Raw genomic sequence first — 18871 nt, forward strand, 5'->3', positions numbered from 1 at the left:
AGGATGAAATTCAACTATGAATTATACAGGGTGTCCCAGGGGAATGGCCAATATTCAGGTATGTGACAGAAAAAAGGCTAGTGGCCATGGCCTAAAACACATACATTAAGAGCTATGAGCATTTGTTCATTAGAAGAGATGTGCTTCACATTAGCGAAGATGAACAAGTACTCATACCTCTTAAGGTCTGCATTTTAGAGCACATTCTTACTAGACAATTTTGTCTTGTTTGGTCCACACTATCCGTTATTAAAATACGGAAAGAAAAAAAACTTACAGCGAAAAGAGATTTGTTTCACAGTATCGAAGATAAAAAAGTTCTCTTAGCTCTTCAGGTATGCGTGTTGGAACCCATGTTTACTCGACTTTTATGCTTCTGATGATCGATCCTGTCGTATCCCTGAATATTGACCATTCCTTCTCGGATGCATTGTACAATTAATAAAGTGCATGAAGGAACCAGGTCGGTTGTAATATAAAGACTAAAATGAGACGATGCTTTAGACAGGACAGAAGGAACATTATAATTCAGAAGTCGAGGATATCGGCACTAACCAGGAAAGAATGGTATAGTCTGACAAAGAACAACTAAGTTACCAAGCCATGTTGTGCCACCGATAATGATGATGGATGACTAAATGTTCATTTCGTTACGATTCCTGAGTAAACCTGGCCACGAATGTACCACATTATTATTATTATTATTATTATTATTATTATTGATGCTTGCCGAAGAAACATGAGTCACTTTATTCTACATGATTAGAGAACACAGAAAATAGTGTAACTCGAATGTAGCCCATCTGTATCTGCATCTACATACATACTTCGCAAGGCACCGCTTGGTGCATGGTGGAGGTTACCTTGTACCGCTACCAGTCATTTCATTTCCTGTTCCATTCGCAAATAAAGAGAGGGGAAAACACTGCCTATATGGCTGCCCGTAATTTATCTACTCCTAACTTCTTGGTTCTCACGCGAAATGGGCATCGGTGGCGGTAGAATCGTTCCAAAAGTCACCCTCAAATTTTCTTAATATTTCCTCGCGAAGAGAAAGTCGTCTTGCCTCCAGAGATTCCCTTTTGAGTCCATGAAGCACCACCATAATAGTTGTGTGCTGATCGAATCTATCTAGCAGCACGCCTCTGAACTGCTTCGACGTCTTCCTTTAATCCGACCCGGTGAGGATTCCACACGCTCGAGCAGTACTCAAGAACGGGTCGCAGTAGTATTCTGTAGGCAGTTTCCTTTATAGATGCGCTACACTTTAGTAAAACACTCCCAATAAACTTAAGTCAACCATTGAACTTGCCTACTACCGTTCTTAAGTGCTCGTTCCATTTCATGCAGCTTTGTAACGTCATGCCTGCACATTAATCGACCTGACTGCGTCAAGCAGCGCACTATTGATGCTGTATTCGTATGATATAGAACTTTTCTTGCGTACTCATCTGTATTAACTTACAATTTCCTGCATTTATACAAAACTGCCATTCTTTACACAAACTAGAAATTCTGTCTGTCATCTTGTATTGTCCTACAGCCACGTAACAACGACACTTTCCGTTCACCACAGAATCATCAGAAACCAGCAACAAATTTCTGCAACTCTGTCTTTCAATGATTTACGTATACACAGAATAGGAGTGATCCTATCACACTTCCCCGGAGCACTCCTGATGATATCCTTATCTTTGATGAACATTTTCTGTGAGGGCAACGCACTGCGTTCTATTGCTTAAGAAATCTTCGAGCCACTCACATAACTGGAACATAATCTGTCATGTTCGGGTCTTCGTTAATAGTCTGCTGTGCGGCGCAGTGTCAAGCGCTTTCCGAAGATCTAGGAATATTGAGTCTTCCTGTTGCCTTCCGTCGTGGTTTTCAGGATATGTATTATGTGACAAAGGCACAAGCTGAGTTTCGCACGAGCGATGCTTTCTACACCCCTGCTGCGTTCTCCGAAAAGCTTGAGGAATGCATCGTATTAGAGCTGCCTTTGTTACAGCTACAGAGGGAAATGCGTGACCTCAAACGCTCAGCAGCGCACAAAAATGTGCTTAGAATATAAATTGCGCATCACAAAAGTAGTGGTACGAGCCACTCGAATGTAAAACTGCGGGTCTTACCACGAGAGACATTTGAAGATCACCTATCCAAGGGCTAAGAGAGGAACGTAGTAACTCAGAGAAACAAAACTTCGGAATAATAGGAACAAAAAGACACGTTTTGCAAAGTCATAACTGTCTGCCCACAGTGTTTGAGCAACAAACTTTTTCTGCACACCTTTTCAGTGGAAGTCCGGGTTTGAGATTTTCAAAAATCAAATGGCTCTGAGCACTATGGGACTTAACACCTGACGTCATAAGTCGCCTAGACTTAGAACTACTTAAACCTAACCAACCTAAGGACATCATGCACATCCAAGCCCGAGGCAGGATTCGAACCTGCGACCGTAGCAGCAGCGCGATTCCGGACTGAAGCGCCTAGAACCGCTCGGCCACCGCGGCCGGCGTTTGGGATTTTAATTAAGGAATCTAAGCAAAGTGAAACAGAAAAATATACACATCTGACTAAACAATTTTTTCACATTCATTATCGCTTCTGCATTCAAGCAGTCCATTATCAAACACCACACTAATTACTTTTTCAGACGATGATATTGGTACGTCAGTGTCATAATCTGCATTTTGCCAAGAATATTGGAACACGGGGCTGTACTTCGGTGCAGGAAGTTGACTGTAAAGCACAAAATGAATTCTGATGATGAAATTACGATTTTGTAGCTTTTTGTTTGGGGTATTTCAGTTTGTCATCACACAAAATCAACGATCCTTCTCGTGTAAAGTTTATACCGCCTTAAGAAGTAGGCATCAAGAAGTTGGCAATATTTTGTTGTTTTCGGAGTGTTTTCAGCAATATTTTATCCATAATTTGCTGCTTCATCTTACCAAAGTTTTTCTCGTTAGACTTTGTATACGCGATCATTGAAATGTCTCTCGTGGCGGCAGACTAGAAGTCGGCCCATACTGCATTCGAGTTACTTACTTTTTCTAACCCTATGTCAAGCACATGTATTTCTTCGGAAAGGAACAATAATAATGATTATCACTATGGAGCATTCGTGGCGAGGTGTAATCGAAGAATAATAGCGAATCGTGATGAAATAAACATTTATTTATCGATTCATTCATGGTCATATAGCACAGACATCATACCGTAATATGCATGCTTTGAATAATGTACACTGTATTTGCGACACAGAATATGTTGTAACACTGGAATAAGACAAGGAAATTCACTATCCAGCCTTCTGTTTAACATGGACTTGCTAAAGGCTTCAAGAGATGGAGGCATCAATCAATACAAGGTGTACTATCCTGAAAAAACAGATTACTCGTATCTGCTGGCACACGCATAAGATTTTAACATCATTGCAGGACTGCCGAGAGCAATAAAAGAAGCCTTCACAACGCTTAAAAGAGCAGGTATATAGATGAACACACAAATAAAAGGGGAAATCATAAGGCTGTAACTAAGGAACATTATTCCAATGAGCCCCTATTCGTAGAAATCTGTTCATTCAAGTGTGAAGACGCGCAGTTTTGTATGCGAATGGCTGGTACCGCGGTTTTTTTTTTTTTTTTTTTTTTTTTTGAGCTAGTTGTACCCCAAACACATTTTCATGCGGTACTGAGCGTTCGAAGTGACGCACTTCCCTTGTATGTACTAGTGAATGGTATGTGCTAAAGTTTGACCAGGGTAGCTCCAGAAAATAGATGGTAGTTGCCAACCGCAAAGTGGTTGTATATGCTTTGTATTGTATCTTACATTGTATTTTTTTAAGAATTTCGTGGGGAAATCTGTGCTAACTGCACAGACCCCCCCACAAAATTCTGGTCCAGGGGACCAGGGGGTTATGAAAGGTATGTGCTTGAGGTTCGATCAGGGTAGTTCCAGAAAATAGTCGATAGCTGCCAACCGCAAGGTAGAACGAGTCTTTGATGGTTAAGAGAGCTGGGCGCGCGCAATAAAAAAAACCGAGGAGTCCTAGCTAGGTGCCTGGAGGAAGCAGACCTGTGGTGACAGCTGTAAAGTAGGTCGCGTTCGCTGCCCCAGACCAAACCTTAGCACGTAAATGAGAGAAGATATATAATGATTTCAAATTGGTTTTGTTAGATAATATTCAGAGTTAGGATTTGTATGTCCAAGGTTTGACACGGTAAGCGTTTGATAAAATTTTGTAAGTGTTTCGTGCTACGGTAGGTTTTGTGTATGACTTAAAATTTTAACAGTATATGTACTGAGATCAACATTGTGTTTCTAACAGCCTGAATCATAATCCAAATTCTTTACTTGAATTGAATATGAAAATGAGTAGTAGAGTAAAGTTACCCACCAATGAAAGAACCAAGTAAACATCATGGCCAAAAGTTAATTTTCCAGTACCATCTTAATGCCATTGCACAAACGGTATTATTCTCTTAAATTTCATTGCTGAGTCAAATACATGTAGCATTTCTGGCAAAATTGAGGAGTGCAAGAAAGAAGTTCACAGACGCAGTCAGATGCAGGTTTGCTGAATAATTAATTTAGAACAATCTTATCAATGATACTTTCAGTAGAAACGAGCGAAATTTGATCATAGTCAGTGACCCTATGTACGTGCGAGGCTACTTACGAGGGAAGTTCTCGCGGACGCAGGCCGGCTGCGGGGAGACGCCGCCGTTGGGGTAGAAGTCGAGGTGGCCCAGCGGCTCCGCGAAGGCGGCGATGCCGCCCGCCGTGTGCAGCACCACCACCAGCTCGGCGTCGCCCGAGTCCAGCCGCTGCTGCAGGGGCCGCGAGTCGAACAGCGGCTTGGCCGGGTCCAGCGCTGCAACATGGGGCGCGCCTCACAACACTGTGCGCCGCGGGCACGCTGGCCCGCAGGGGCCGCCGCGCTCGCTGCTCCCGTGTGGGCCGTATGTTGGCACCCACACATCACACTCGTGCATGCCATAGCCGTCCTTTGCGCTCGGACAAAGCAGGACAATGAAACGTCTACTGTCAATAGCACTAGCAGCACTAGTTACCTACGAAGGGTGGAGAAAAAATGTAGTGTCGCCCAAAGAACGAGGTCGCATGATAAAGTTGGTACCTCATGACTGAACCACAACCAAGGCAGGTCACTTCTTTGAACGCAGAAACGAACGAGAGACGTCGGCGTATACTGCCCTTAAGAACTCTGCCTGAAGGAAACTACCCGAAGAAGGCGAGGAGCACAGGAGATCATATGGATTTGTGGCCGGAAATGCGTTCCAAAGGAGGTGAAGATGGAAATAAAGAGCTTTGACTGTGTAGTTTTCAATGACTGAAAGTACAGACGAGCTCTCACCAGGCAAAAGGTGCTGTTCTGTCCGTACCAGTGTTTTGGCGGTACGGCGGGAGAGGAACCTCAGCACATCTACATCTACATCGATACTCTGCAGATCACATGTAACTGACTGGCAGAGGGTTCATCGAACCATCTTCATAACCCTCTATTATTCCAATCTCGTATAGCGCGCGGAAAGAACGAACACCTATATCTTTCCGTATGAGCTCTGACTTCCCTTATTTTAACATGGTGATCGTTTCTCTCTGTGTAGGTTGGTGTCCAAAAAATATTTTCGCATTCGGAGGAGAAAGTTGGTGATTGGAATATCGTGAGAAGATTCCGCCGCAACGAAAAATGCCAAACCCTGTATATTTTCAGTGACGCTCTCTCCCCTATTCGCGATAATACAAAACGTGCTGCCCTTCTTTGAACTTTTTCGGTGTACTCCGTCAATCCTATGTGGTAATCATCCCTGTCCGCGCAGCAGTATTCTAAAAGAGGACTGACAAGCGGTGTAGGTAGTCTCCTTAGTAGGTCTGTTACATTTTCTAAGTGTCCTTCCAATAAAACGCAGTCTTTGGTTAGCCTTCCCCACAACGTTTTCTATGTGTTCCTTCCAATTTATGTTGTTCGTAATTGTAATTTCTAGGTACTCACTCTTTTCATTATTTAGGGTCAACTGCCAATTTCCGCACCATACAGATACCTTTTCCAAATAGTTTTGCACTTTGTTTTGATCTTCTGATGACTTTATTAGTCGATAAACGACAGCGTCATCTGCAGAAAATCTAAGACGGCAGCTCAGATTGTCACTCAAATCACAGGAACAGCAAAGGGCCTATAACACTACCGTGAGGAACGCCATAAATCCCTTCTGTTTTACTTGATGACGTTCCGTCTGTTGCTACGAACTGTGATCTCTCTGACAGGAAATCACGAATCCAGTCACATAACTGAGACGATATTGCATAAGCACGCAATTTAACTACGAGCCGCTTGTGTGGTACAGTGTCGAAAGCCTTCCGGAAATCCAAAAACATGGAATCGATCTGAAATCCCTTGTCAATAGCACTCAACGCTTCATGTGAATAAAGAGGTAGTTGTGTTTCACCAGAACGATGTTTTCTAAATCCATGTAGACTGTGTGTCAATACACCGTTTACTTCGAGGTAATTCATAATGTTCGAACACAATATATGCTCCAAAATCGTGCTGCATATCGATGTTAATGATGTGGGCATGTGATTTAGTGGATTACTCCTACTACTTTTCTTGAATATTGGTGACCTGTGCAGCTTTGTAGTCTTTGGGTACGGATCTTTCGTCCAGCGACCGGTTGTATATGATTAAGTACGGAGCTATTGCATCGGCATACTCAGCACCGGTTCATTCTCAATGTGTGGTTGTGACAGATGTCAAGATGCCTCCGCTCGGATCGTGCAAGCGAACTGCAGCTTAATAATTTAGTAGGCGCCTTTCGTTCACGCAAGCAGGGAAGGCAGGATCACCTGCGGTAAGTTTATATTATGCCTGGCTTGTGAGATGGTGCGGAAGGATGACTGGTCCCACAAGGCAGTCGCCAGTAATCAATACACAGGCAATGTCGCCGAATCGGTACCGATGGTCATTACCACCGTACCGCTAAAGCACTAGAGCAGGCAGAACATTGTCACTTGTCTGGTGTGTTGCCACGTGTGCTTTCAATCACTGAAACCAACACCGCGTCTCCAGCTTCAAGTGAGCGCACCTACATTGGAATGCATTTCCCGCCGTATATCCCTGTGACATCCTTATTTTCTCAGTGATAGTTGCCTGCAGTTTTCCCATTAGCAAAATCAGCCTACATAGTTCAGCGTCAAGTTTAAAACAGTACCTCAGAAAAATGTGAATTTCGCTTCGATGGGTCAGCCCTCTTGACAACACATTAAAATCGTCTTCAGAAAGTTTTAAACTCTATAGAAAACACATGGAACAAAAACCTTGCCACCCTCAGGACACATCGTGATAATACCGTGTAACGCCCCCGTCTAACCTTACTAATGGAATCTGTTAGGCGAGGTAGACATTACAAAAGGTCCTTTTCGTATGCCATATCCCGCTTTTGACGTCGCTGTTGCTGCATTTTGACAGATATGAAAACAAAATCTCTGTGGGGTACGACAAGGCGCAGTTAAGCATTTCTGTTCTCAGCAGTAAATTTTACAGCTGCTACTTTTCAAGCCAGCGGCAGCTCCCCATTTGCTAAAGTGGAGTCTACAGATGTGGTCGGTCGCGAACAGTCGGTCGTAGAAAACATTCCAATGGTAGGCGAGTGGTAAACTGAATACTACGGTCGCGTGCCGAACGAAGTGTAATACACTTCCTAAAAAAAATTGGTTCAAATGGCTCTGAGCACTATGGGACTTAACTACTGAGGTCATCAGTCCCCTAGAACTTAGAACTACTTAAACCTAACCAAACTAAGGACATCCCACTCATCAATGCCCGAGGCAGTATTCTAACTTGCGACCGTAGCGGTCGCGCGGTTCCAGACTGTAACGCCTAGAAACGCTCGGCCACCCCTCCCAGTCATAGTAATTTCGCCACCTGTAAAAACTCTGGATAAACAACTTTTTCAGCGCGGTCCGCTGCGAGACGTGCAGGTAAATAGTCAGTGAGATTCTGGAAGGTACCGACTGCAGCGCAGTGTCCAGCTGCGCTAGGTTCAAAATGGTTCAAATGGCTCTGAGCACTATGGGACTTAACAGCTGTGGTCATCAGTCCTCTAGAACTTAGAACTACTTAAACCTAACTAACCTAAGGACATCACATACATCCATGGACGAAGCAGGATTCGAACCTGCGACCGTAGCAGCTGCGCTAGGTTTCTTGACTGAGCATCCTTGGCACAAACAGCCCGATCGAGGTAGTCCCACAGATTCTCGATTGGCTTTAAATACAGGATGTCTGGTGCCCAGGTGAGTACGGTAAACTTATCCTTGTGCTCTTTGAACCTTGCACATACACTGAAAATCGTGAGACGTGATCCATTGTCCTGCTGGTAGATGCCATCGCGCCGAGAAAGTAAAAACTACGTGCAGGGGTCGACATGGTCCCTAAGGATAGATACATACTCGTGTTGATCCAGTTTGCCCTCCAGAATGACGAGAGCATCCAGGGAGTGCCATGATAACATTCCCGAGACCTTAACGCACCCTCCTTGTTTGGTTTCCGACGTTTCACACCGTACACGTCAACGGCCGTCCGTCCGATGGAGCATGAAATTTGACCCATCTGAAAAGGTCATCTGATGCCACTCAGTGCACGTCCAGTTGCGGTACTGGCGTGCAAATTCATGCTTTCGTAGCCGATGAACAGCACTTAGCATCGCTGCATGAACCAGGGGCTTCCTGCGGAGACCGATAGGTAATAAATTTCTCAGAACGGTAATTGAGGAGACACTGTTGGTAGCCCTGTAGTTCATCTGGACGGTCAGTTGTTCAACAGTTGCACTTCTGTTCGCTCGTACACATCTCCGTAGGCATCGTACATCTCTGTCATCTATGGCCTGTTGTGCACCAAAGTTTCCTCGGTGCCTTTTGGATAGCGTCACTTTTGTCATGCTTGTTGTACCTTCACCACGGCGGCACGCGAACAGTTCGCAGACTTTGTCGTTTCGGAAATGCTTCCACCCATGACCCGAAAGTCGGTGGTCACGTACTTTTGGACGTAAAATAAATCGCTCCGTTTCTGTTTTATGACAAGGACTGCACAGTTTTTCACGCCATCCAGACACGCTTTCTATACCCTCCACTGCCAGTGTTGCCACCTGCAGGATCCGTGAATGGACAGCGACAGCTGTACCTGAAGTATCCCCGCAATTCACTGTAAGGCAGTTTGGAGGTAAAGACGTAGTTCTTTTATTCTATCGTAATTACTCATTACTTACCCACTGCTAGAGCAATAAGGCCTAAGGTGTGCATTGCTGCTTAAAGCATGCAAATATTTCGAGACTCGTTTCAAAGACAGAATATATAAATAACACAACGGTGTTTCCGCTTTCTCTGTAACTGTTAGGTTTCTGCAGAACAGCGCCCCATTTTTCTTTCACTGTGAGTGGGAAGGTCGCCGCAAAGCAAACGGCGGCACTCGCGTCCTACCGACGGCGGAAGACTCGCGGCGAGGCCCGTAATATCCAACTCAAGAACTGACAGCAGCTGCCTAAAGCAATTTTCTTTCTGCTTATTTTCCTACTTCTCCACAAAAAGAAGCTGCGTGGGTGTCTACAAAGTTTTTCATCGTGAGTCTGCTTTAGACTTACCTTCCATGCCCGCCGCCACGACAATTTTCGAAGCCGCAGCAACACCCGTATGGCATGGACGGTCAGTAAGTGCCTCAAGCAAGAGTTTTCTAAAATTGCCGTGTCTGTTTGATTTGAAGAAGTGGGACAAACTCCGGCGCCACCGTCTCTCCGTGGGAAACCTCTTATGGTCCAGACATCGAGCACAGTGGCGCACTCTGGTCTCGGATTTGTGAGGAAAGCGGTTCGTATACTCTGCCGCCCATACACATTTAGATTTCCTGTGGTTTCCCTAAAACACCTAATGTAAATACCAGGAAATTTCCTTTCAAGATGACCGATTTTCTTCCTCAGTTGCAGCTTGTTCTCCATCTCCAATGACCTCTTCCGCGACGGGATGTTAAACTCTGATCTTCCATTTTTCCTTCCTTCGTGTAAGCTCGGTCAGACCACCTGCTGTGAAACGCTTCGTCTTATATGCTGATGAGATCTTGTTACTCTTCCACATGTACCTCTCACTGAATGATAAACTGAGAAGTCACAGATGTCGTTGTTGTTATTGTTGTTGTGGTCTTCAGTCCTGAGACTAGTTTGATGCAGCTCTCCATGCTACCCTATCCTGTGCAAGCTTCTTCAACTCCCAGTACTTACTGCAACCCACATCCTTCTGAATCTGCTTAGTGTATTCATCTCTTGGTCTCCCTCTACGATTTTTACCCTCCACGCTGCCCTCCAATGCTAAATTTGTGATCCCTTGATGCCTCAGAACATGTCCTACTAACCGGTCCCTTCTTTTTGTCAAGTTGTGCCACATGATATAGACGAAAATTCTATTCTATGTTAGCAGTGCAGCTTAATGATATTCCGTCTTTTGTGAAATGTAATGCATATGTATTGCCTTTTTTATGTAATACGTCAGACGACTAACGTGCCACCTAGTTTCTATCTGTTTTCTCCGCCAAGCCTATCCTTTACCTTAGATTTAGTTTTTATTTTTATTGTATTACTCTTGGTTTTGCTATGTTGTTACGATGTATGTTACCGTCTTTACCGTCTTTATTGAATAACATTCTTTGTTTTTAACTATTTTTTCACCTATGTTTGGCTTGTCGAACGCGTTCGTCGCTACGTTGAGCTGGTATTCACGCCACCCGGTGGCTGTGTTTGTTACCTTGTGAAGTGTTGGCAGAAGAGCCAACACCGTGTTGCTAGAGGAGGCCGAAATGCACGCTTTTAAGCTCACGCAGATTGGCGTGAGGTCTGGAACAAGGTAATTATCCTATAAAGAACGTAGTTCTTGGAATACTTAACTTTAATCCACAATTGGAGAACATCGCTGTTGTTTAGACATTATTATAATATAAACTGGTAATGGCGCCTTGCTAGTTCGTAGCAAATGACGTAGCTGAAGGCTATGTTAACTATCGTCTCGGCAAATGAGAGCGTAATTTGTCAGTGAACCATTGCTATGAACGTCGGCTGTACAACTGGGGCGAGTGCTAGAACGTCTCTCTAGACCTGCCGTGTGGTGGCGCTCGGTCTGCAATCACTGACAGTGGCGACACGCGGGTCCGACGTATACTACCGGACCGCGGCCGATTTAAAGGCTACCACCTAGCAAGTGTGGTGTCTGGCGGTGACACCACACCTTGTACGTAATGTCATGTTATGTTACTCAGTTGTACCCTGATGCTAGACACTTATAGATGACGCCATATTATCCATGTCATACTCCCTACCTCCACTGATATGTTCATTTTAATTTATGTTCTTATAAAGTTTTGTCAATTTTATTAATTTAGAGAAAGCTTTGCTCCTCATTAAATTTGTAAACTTTCTTCAGATATTCTGAAGAAGACTTTACTCGAAGAGCGTCAGTATAGATGAGTTGATGAACTTCAAGTGACAAATTTTTTCTGCAGTAACCATAAAAGCAGTGCGTAAAAAATTCACATGTCTATTAAATGGTCATATGCCACATCTCAAATAAAAACTGATACATGTATTTCGAACGGCGCCCCGTACCATTACTCCAAGTGCTAGGCCGTGTATTATGAAGACGAATACAAGTTCATAACATTCGTTCTGTTCGGAAATGCCATATACTGATATGCCTAACACGACGGTGTAGCCAGAGCTGGGACTCGTCCCAAAAGAAGTCTTGCTGCTACTGCTGCGTCCGGTGTTGAATTAGAGCGCACCAGCATAACTGCGCGCCTGCTGTCTACATCTACATCTACATTTATACTCCGCAAGCCACCCAACGGTGTGTGGCGGAGGGCACTTTACGTGCCACTGTCATTACCTCCCTTTCCTGTTCCAGTTGCGTATGGTTCGCGGGAAGAACGACTGTCTGAAAGCCTCCGTGCACGCTCTAATCTCTCTAATTTTACATTCGTGATCTCCTCGGGAGGTATAAGTAGGGGGAAGCAATATATTCGATACCTCATCCAGAAACGCACCCTCTCGAAAACTGGCGAGCAAGCTACACCGCGATGCAGAGCGCCTCTCTTGCAGAGTCTGCCACTTGAGTTTGTTAAACATCTCCGTAACGCTATCGCGATTACCAAATAACCCTGTGACGAAACGCGCCGCTCTTCTTTGGATCTTCTCTATCTCCTCCGTCAGACCGATCTGGTACGGATCCCACACTGATGAGCAATACTCAAGTATAGGTCGAACGAGTGTTTTGTAAGCCACCTCCTTTGTTGATGGACTACATTTTCTAAGGACTCTCCCAATGAATCTCAAGCTGGTACCCGCCTTACCAACAATTAATTTTATATGATCATTCCACTTCAAATCGTTCTGCACGCATACTCCCAGATATTTTACAGAAGTAACTGCTACCAGCGTTTGTTCCGCTATCATATAATCATACAATAAAGGATCCTTCTTTCTATGTATTCGCAATACATTACATTTGTCTATGTTAAAGGTCAGTTGCCACTCCCTGCACCAAGTGCCTATCCGCTGCAGATCTTCCTGCATTTCGCTACAATTTTCTAATGCTGCAACTTCTCTGTATACTACAGCATCATCCGCGAAAAGCCGCATGGAACTTCCGACACTATCTAGTAGGTCATTTATATATATTTTGAAAAGCAATGGTCCCATAACACTCCCCTGTGGCACGCCAGAGGTTACTTTAACGTCTGTAGACGTCTCTCCATTGATAACAACATGCTGTGTTCTGTTTGCTAAAAACTCTTCAATCCAGCCACACAGCTGGTCTGATATTCCGTAGGCTCTTACTTTGTTTATCAGGCGACAGTGCGGAACTGTATCGAACGCCTTCCGGGAGTCAAGGAAAATAGCGTCTACCTGGGAGCCTGTATCTAATATTTTCTGGGTCTCGTGAACAAATAATGCGAGTTGGGTCTCACACGATCGCTGTTTCCGGAATCCATGTTGATTCCTACAGAGTAGATTCTGGGTTTCCAAAAACGACATGATACGCGAGCAAAAAACATGTTCTAAAATTCTACAACAGATCGAAGTCAGAGATATAGGTCTATAGTTTTGCGCATCTGCTCGACGACCCTTCTTGAAGACTTGGACTACCTGTGCTCTTTTCCAATCATTTGGAACCTTCCGTTTCTCTAGAGACTTGCGGTACCCGGCTGTTGGAAGGGGGGCAAGTTCTTTCGCGTACTCTGTGTAGAATCGAATTGGTATCCCGTCAGGTGCAGTGGACTTTCCTCTGTTGAGTGATTCCAGTTGCTTTTCTATTCCTTGGACACTTATTTCGATGTCAGCCATTTTTTCGTTTGTGCGAGGATTTACAGAAGGAACTGCAGTGCGGTCTTCCTCTGTGAAACAGCTTTTGAAAAAGGTGTTTAGTATTTCAGCTTTACGCGTGTCATCCTCTGTTTCAATGCCATCATCATCCTGGAGTGTCTGGATATGCTGTTTCGAGCCACTTACTGATTTAATGTAAGACCAGAACTTCCTAGGATTTTCTGTCAAGTCGGTAAATAGAATTTTACTTTCGAATTCACTGAACGCTTCACGCATAGCCCTCCTTACGCTAACTTTGGCATCGTTTACCTTCTGTTTGTCTGAGAGGTTTTGGCTGCGTTTAAACTTGGAGTGGAGCTCTCTTTGCTTTCGCAGTAGTTTCCTAACTTTGTTGTTGTACCACGGTGGGTTTTTCCCGTCCCTCACAGTTTTACTCGGCACGTACCTGTCTAAAACGCATTTTACGATTGCCTTGAACTTTTTCCATAAACACTCAACATTGTCAGTGTCGGAACAGAAATTTTCGTTTTGATCTGTTAGGTAGTCTGAAATCTGCCTTCTATTACTCTTGCTAAACAGATAAACCTTCCTCCCTTTTTTTATATTCCTATTAACTTCCATATTCAGGGATGCTGCAACGACCTTATGATCACTGATTCCCTGTTCTGTACATACAGAGTCGAAAAGTTCGGGTCTGTTTGTTACCAGTAGGTCCAAGATGTTATCCCCACGAGTCGGTTCTCTGTTTAATTGCTCGAGGTAATTTTCGGATAGTGCACTCAGTATAATGTCACTCGATGCTCTGTCTCTACCACCCGTCCTAAACATCTCTGCAAAATGGTCGCCGAACTGGCAGTCGGTGGTGCTGCAGGCGCCGTCGTCCTGTCCGGGTCGGCATTACTCTTACTGCTAATGAGGCCATTTTCAGTCCCCAGGACGTGACCCGGCCGTACGATCCTGCGCACACAAAGCGAACAACACGTCCTCCCTCGAGGACTGTAGGCGGTCGAGGCCACTGAGAGCCTGCGTGGCGTCGAGCACTGTCCTCCTGAACCCATCAACCATAATCGTGTAACGGTCGTCGGTTGTCGACCAGCACGAGCACTAATACACCAGACAATAAACTGCAGTTTCAATAGGCCACGATGCTGCCACTGAGGAATTCGGACATGCTAGCAGACGTTCTCCATATACGAGGCGTAACTCGATCGTATCACAAACAGCAATCATTCCCGTTCGATTTCCGAATAAAAATGCCACTGTATGGACTTTAGCTATACACAGAATGTACATGGCATTAATCATTGCTACGTTTTGCAGTTCCACTGATTTGCGTATCGAAACGTGTTGTACCCTTCATGCCAGTTTGAAGTTTCTTGCGTGTCGCTTTCATGCTATTTCAACTTTAATTGTCAGTAGTACACAAAAATAATGCAACTTACATCTTTTTTTACAATCAAGCACGCATTTGGACAACTTGGCTGTATGTGAGTTTTCATATTGTCAGTAAGATAAACAGCATCGGTTGCGAATGGCAGCAGAAGATTTACTTATGGGTTTTGCCTTTTTGAGGCATCTTCAGAATTTCTACAATGGAAAAAATAAATAGAAGTAGATAGATTAAAAGGAAGGTCAGCGTTGGCCGTAATATTGATGTTTTATTGATAGCAGAATCGATTTTCGATCACATGGTGATCATCTTCAGTGCTGTACAAATTAAACTCAGACGCTAATTTGCACATCACTGAAGATGATCACTATGTGATCTAAAATCGATTCTGCTATCAATAAAACATCAATATTACGGCCAACGTTGACCTTCCTCTTAATTTAACATATATGGTCGTTGTGCACACAGCACTCCATGGAGTCGCCAATCAAAGAAATAGATAATCCTAGCTAGCATAAGAAGATGGTAAAGAATTCTTAAATGCTATAGAAAAAAGAACAGAAAGGAGGACGACTTCCGTTTGGCAACTGCGGATAACGCATCAGTCATAAATAGCCAAAATCTTGTTAAATACCTAGAACGAAAAAGTATAAAACTTTAAAGTTTTTTAAAAACTATTGCCAGAAACTGGGAACGAAAAGCCAAATTCGAATTGAAACCGTAAAAATGACGATTCTTACTTTTGGCGAAGGCATCCAGCAATGCTAAGATAGGGCCATACATGTAAACTTGAAACATACATATTGCAGCACACATTCTGGTAGTCGTGGATGCATAACAAGATACGTGCACGCTATGTTACACTGACAGGATGCGGACGAAGAGGACGGAAGTTCCAGTAGGCAGCGTTTATATGTTTGGAAATACATACAATAGGTAATATTAAAGTAAAACATATAGTGGCAAGTAATGGCAATGAAAATGGGAAAATGTGATGGTAGTAAAATAAACATAAAAGCAGTTAGAGAAAGGATAAAATATCTAACGTTATGCGCCATCTGTAAGCATCAAGAGTTAAAACGAGGTATACGTGAGAAATGAATAGGCATTGTAGCTCCTCTACGAAACAGACATACATTACGTAAAGTTTAACGCTATTGAATTTGCGATCTGAAGTTTTCCCGGCATGTTTCCAATTTGAACAGTTCTCGGGTATCCGACCCGGTAGCGTCGTAATTTCTCCATAATATTTCGGCACACGTACACGCTGCCATCTTCTTGCTGGGGCACAGTGTATACAGAAAACCCACACACGCCGACTTGTACCTAAATACCTTCAGTTGCCACCACAACTCCCAGCGTGAAGGCGTTTTGTTCATAGGGCACGATCGATCTGCGATCAGGAGAGCTTTCCAGCAGAACTGCAGCTCCTCGAGACAACATTTCGGAAAAATGGGTACAACCTGATGCAAATAAGACACGCACTCAGACAGACTGCGCCAAGAGAACAAGAAGAAGAAACAGAAGGACACAAGTCATTGGTGTGCATTCCGTTTGTCGGAAACACCTCAAGAAGAATCGGTAGAATCCTGGGGAAACACAATATGAAATGTGTATTCCTAACCCTGGTAAAAACCTTGACTCTACTGGGTTCAGTGAAAGATGACCTAGGCCTTCGAAAACAAGGCGTTTATCAAATTCCCTGTCAATGCGGAAAACCATACATTTGGGAGACACTCCGCACTGTAGAAGAGAGGTGCCGCGAACGCAAGCGCCATACCGAATTACGCCAGGCCACTAAATCAGCCGTGGCTGACCATTGTATAAAGACTAGCCATACAATGGACTATGAAAAGCCGGCTGCGGTGGCCGTGCGGTTCTAGGCGCTTGAGTCCGGAACCGCGGGACTGCTACGGTCGCAGGTTCGAATCCTGCCTCGGGCATGGATGTGTGTGATGTCCTTAGGTTAGTTATGTTTAAGTAGTTGTAAGTTGTAGGGGACTGATGACCTAAGATGTTAAGTCCCATAGTGCGCAGAGCCATTTGAACCATATTTTGACTATGAAAAAACAAAAATACTCTGTCAATCCTCCTACTTCTGGGACTGCATTACTAAAGAGGCCATCGAAATCCGACTAATTAATAAAGACAGCGGCCTTCAACTTAGTCACGCTAGGAACACTGCACTCAGTCTGGAGAGAAAGATACGGTCCCAGACATCGAGGAGACTGCAGACCCCAGTTCAGACGCAGGAGCCGCTTCCCCCACCACCTCCAGTAGCCGCCGCGCCGGCCTCACCGAAGACACCAAGAGAGGAACGGTGGACGGGGTAACGGCCAATATATATAGGGCGCCGAGAGCAACAGCACAGCATTCGTCAGGAACCACCTGTAAATGGCAGCGTGAACGTCTGCCGAAATATTGTGGAGAAATTACGACGCTACCTGGTCGGATACTCGAGAACTGTTCAAATTCGCTATTGAATTTGTTATTACCCCTTAGAAAATTACATTTTATGCTTCAAGGGTTAATTACCCCATAGGTTAAGAACCACTCTATTAGACAAAGCAGAGCATCTGGCACGACTGGACAGTTGGCACGCCCGCTGCAGTACTCACCGGTGATCCTGTGGACGCGGCCAGCAGTCATGGCGTGTCCCACCTGCCCCATGACCTGAGCGCCCAGGCTGAAGCCCAGCAGGTGGAAGTCTGCATCGCGCGCGCCCAGCCCCGCGATGAGCGCGTCCAACAGGGCTGCCACCCTCTCGGCCACCACCGTCGTATTGGAGGCCGCGTCGCGGTAGTCGCCGTCCGCCAGCCGCCCCCAGTGTACTGCCACGAAGTGCACGTCCGCCGCCTCCAGCACGGCTGCAACAGCGAGGCGCAGCTGCTACAGGTTCACCGCGTCAAAAGTATTGCTCCATGGGATGTCAAAGATGCAGTTACACTGGACGCTTGTACATCGTTGGAAATGGGTTCGAGATGAAAACAATAGCATGGAAAATCTGGACTAGTATCCAGAGTAATCTACACCTACATCTATATCACGACTTCGCAGTTCACACTGAAGAGCGTTGCAGAGGGTTCTTCCACACACGTTCAGACTATTTCTCTACCTTTCCACTCCATAACAGGTGCCAGAAAGATGAACACTTAAATCTTTATGTACTAGATCTGATTTCTCTTATTTTATTACGACGGCGATTTTTCCCTATGTAAGCTGGCGACAGTGAAATATTTCCATTGTCGGACGTCACAGTAGGTGAATAAAATTTCGTGAGAAGATCTAGCCGCAACGAAAAATGCGTTTGTTTTAATGATTGTACCTCAACTCACACGATATCCGTGACATTTCCTCCCCTATTTCGCTATAATACATAACAAGCGGCCCTTCTTTGGACTTTTTCTATGTCCCCCGTCATACCTGCCTGGTAAGGATTCCATACCGCTCAGCATCGTTCTAGCAGAGGACGAACAAGTGTAGTGCAGGCAGTCTCTTTAGTAGATCTGTTGCACCTCCTAAGTGTGCTGCCTTTGCCTTTCCTATAACATTATCAGTATGATTGTTCCAATTTAAGTTCTTCGCAATCGTAATTCCTAGGAATCCAGTCGAATCGACAGTCTTTAAAGTTCTGTGCTTTATCGTGTAACAGCAACGGATTTCTTTTCGCACTACTATGGATGAACCTCATATTTCTCCTTACTGAGAGACAATTACCACTTTTCGCATCATTTACATGTCGTGTCTAAGCCGTTTTGTAATTCGTTTTGGTCTTCTGATGATTCTACTCGACGATAAATGTGAGCATCATCTGCAGACGATCTATGAGAGCTGCTCACATTGCCTCCTAAATCGTTCACATAGATTAGGAACAGCAGAGGGCCTATAACACTTCCTTGGTGAACGCCAGATATCAATTTCGTGTTGCTCGGTGATTTTCCATCGATTACTGAATACCTTGACGTTTCTGACAGGGAATCACGAATCCAGTCGCACAACTGAGATGATACTCCATACGCACGCAGGTTGAATAGAAGATTCTTGTGAGGAACGGTGTCAAAAGTCTTCTGGAAATCTAGGAATATGCAATTAATTTGAGATG

At 44.5% G+C, this 18871-nt stretch overlaps 2 protein-coding genes across 2 annotated transcripts in view; one reads left to right on the plus strand and one right to left on the minus strand.

Annotated features, from left to right (window-relative positions):
* Positions 1–18871, plus strand: part of LOC126475150 (GTP-binding protein Di-Ras1) — a 1323975-nt gene that overhangs the window by 213213 nt on the left and 1091891 nt on the right. The gene's annotated exons all lie outside the window — the stretch shown is intronic.
* The window catches only part of LOC126475149 (pancreatic lipase-related protein 2-like), a 429898-nt gene that overhangs the window by 48070 nt on the left and 362957 nt on the right, over positions 1–18871 (minus strand). Inside the window, exons 4-5 of the mRNA XM_050102764.1 lie at positions 17388–17636; positions 4682–4876 (exon numbers count right to left, since the gene is read on the minus strand). Of these exons, the coding sequence (XP_049958721.1) occupies positions 4682–4876; positions 17388–17636 (444 nt within the window). The remainder of the gene's footprint in view (positions 1–4681; positions 4877–17387; positions 17637–18871) is intronic.

Source organism: Schistocerca serialis, chromosome 4 (assembly GCF_023864345.2).
Source record: "Schistocerca serialis cubense isolate TAMUIC-IGC-003099 chromosome 4, iqSchSeri2.2, whole genome shotgun sequence".
NCBI lineage: Eukaryota > Metazoa > Arthropoda > Insecta > Orthoptera > Acrididae > Schistocerca > Schistocerca serialis.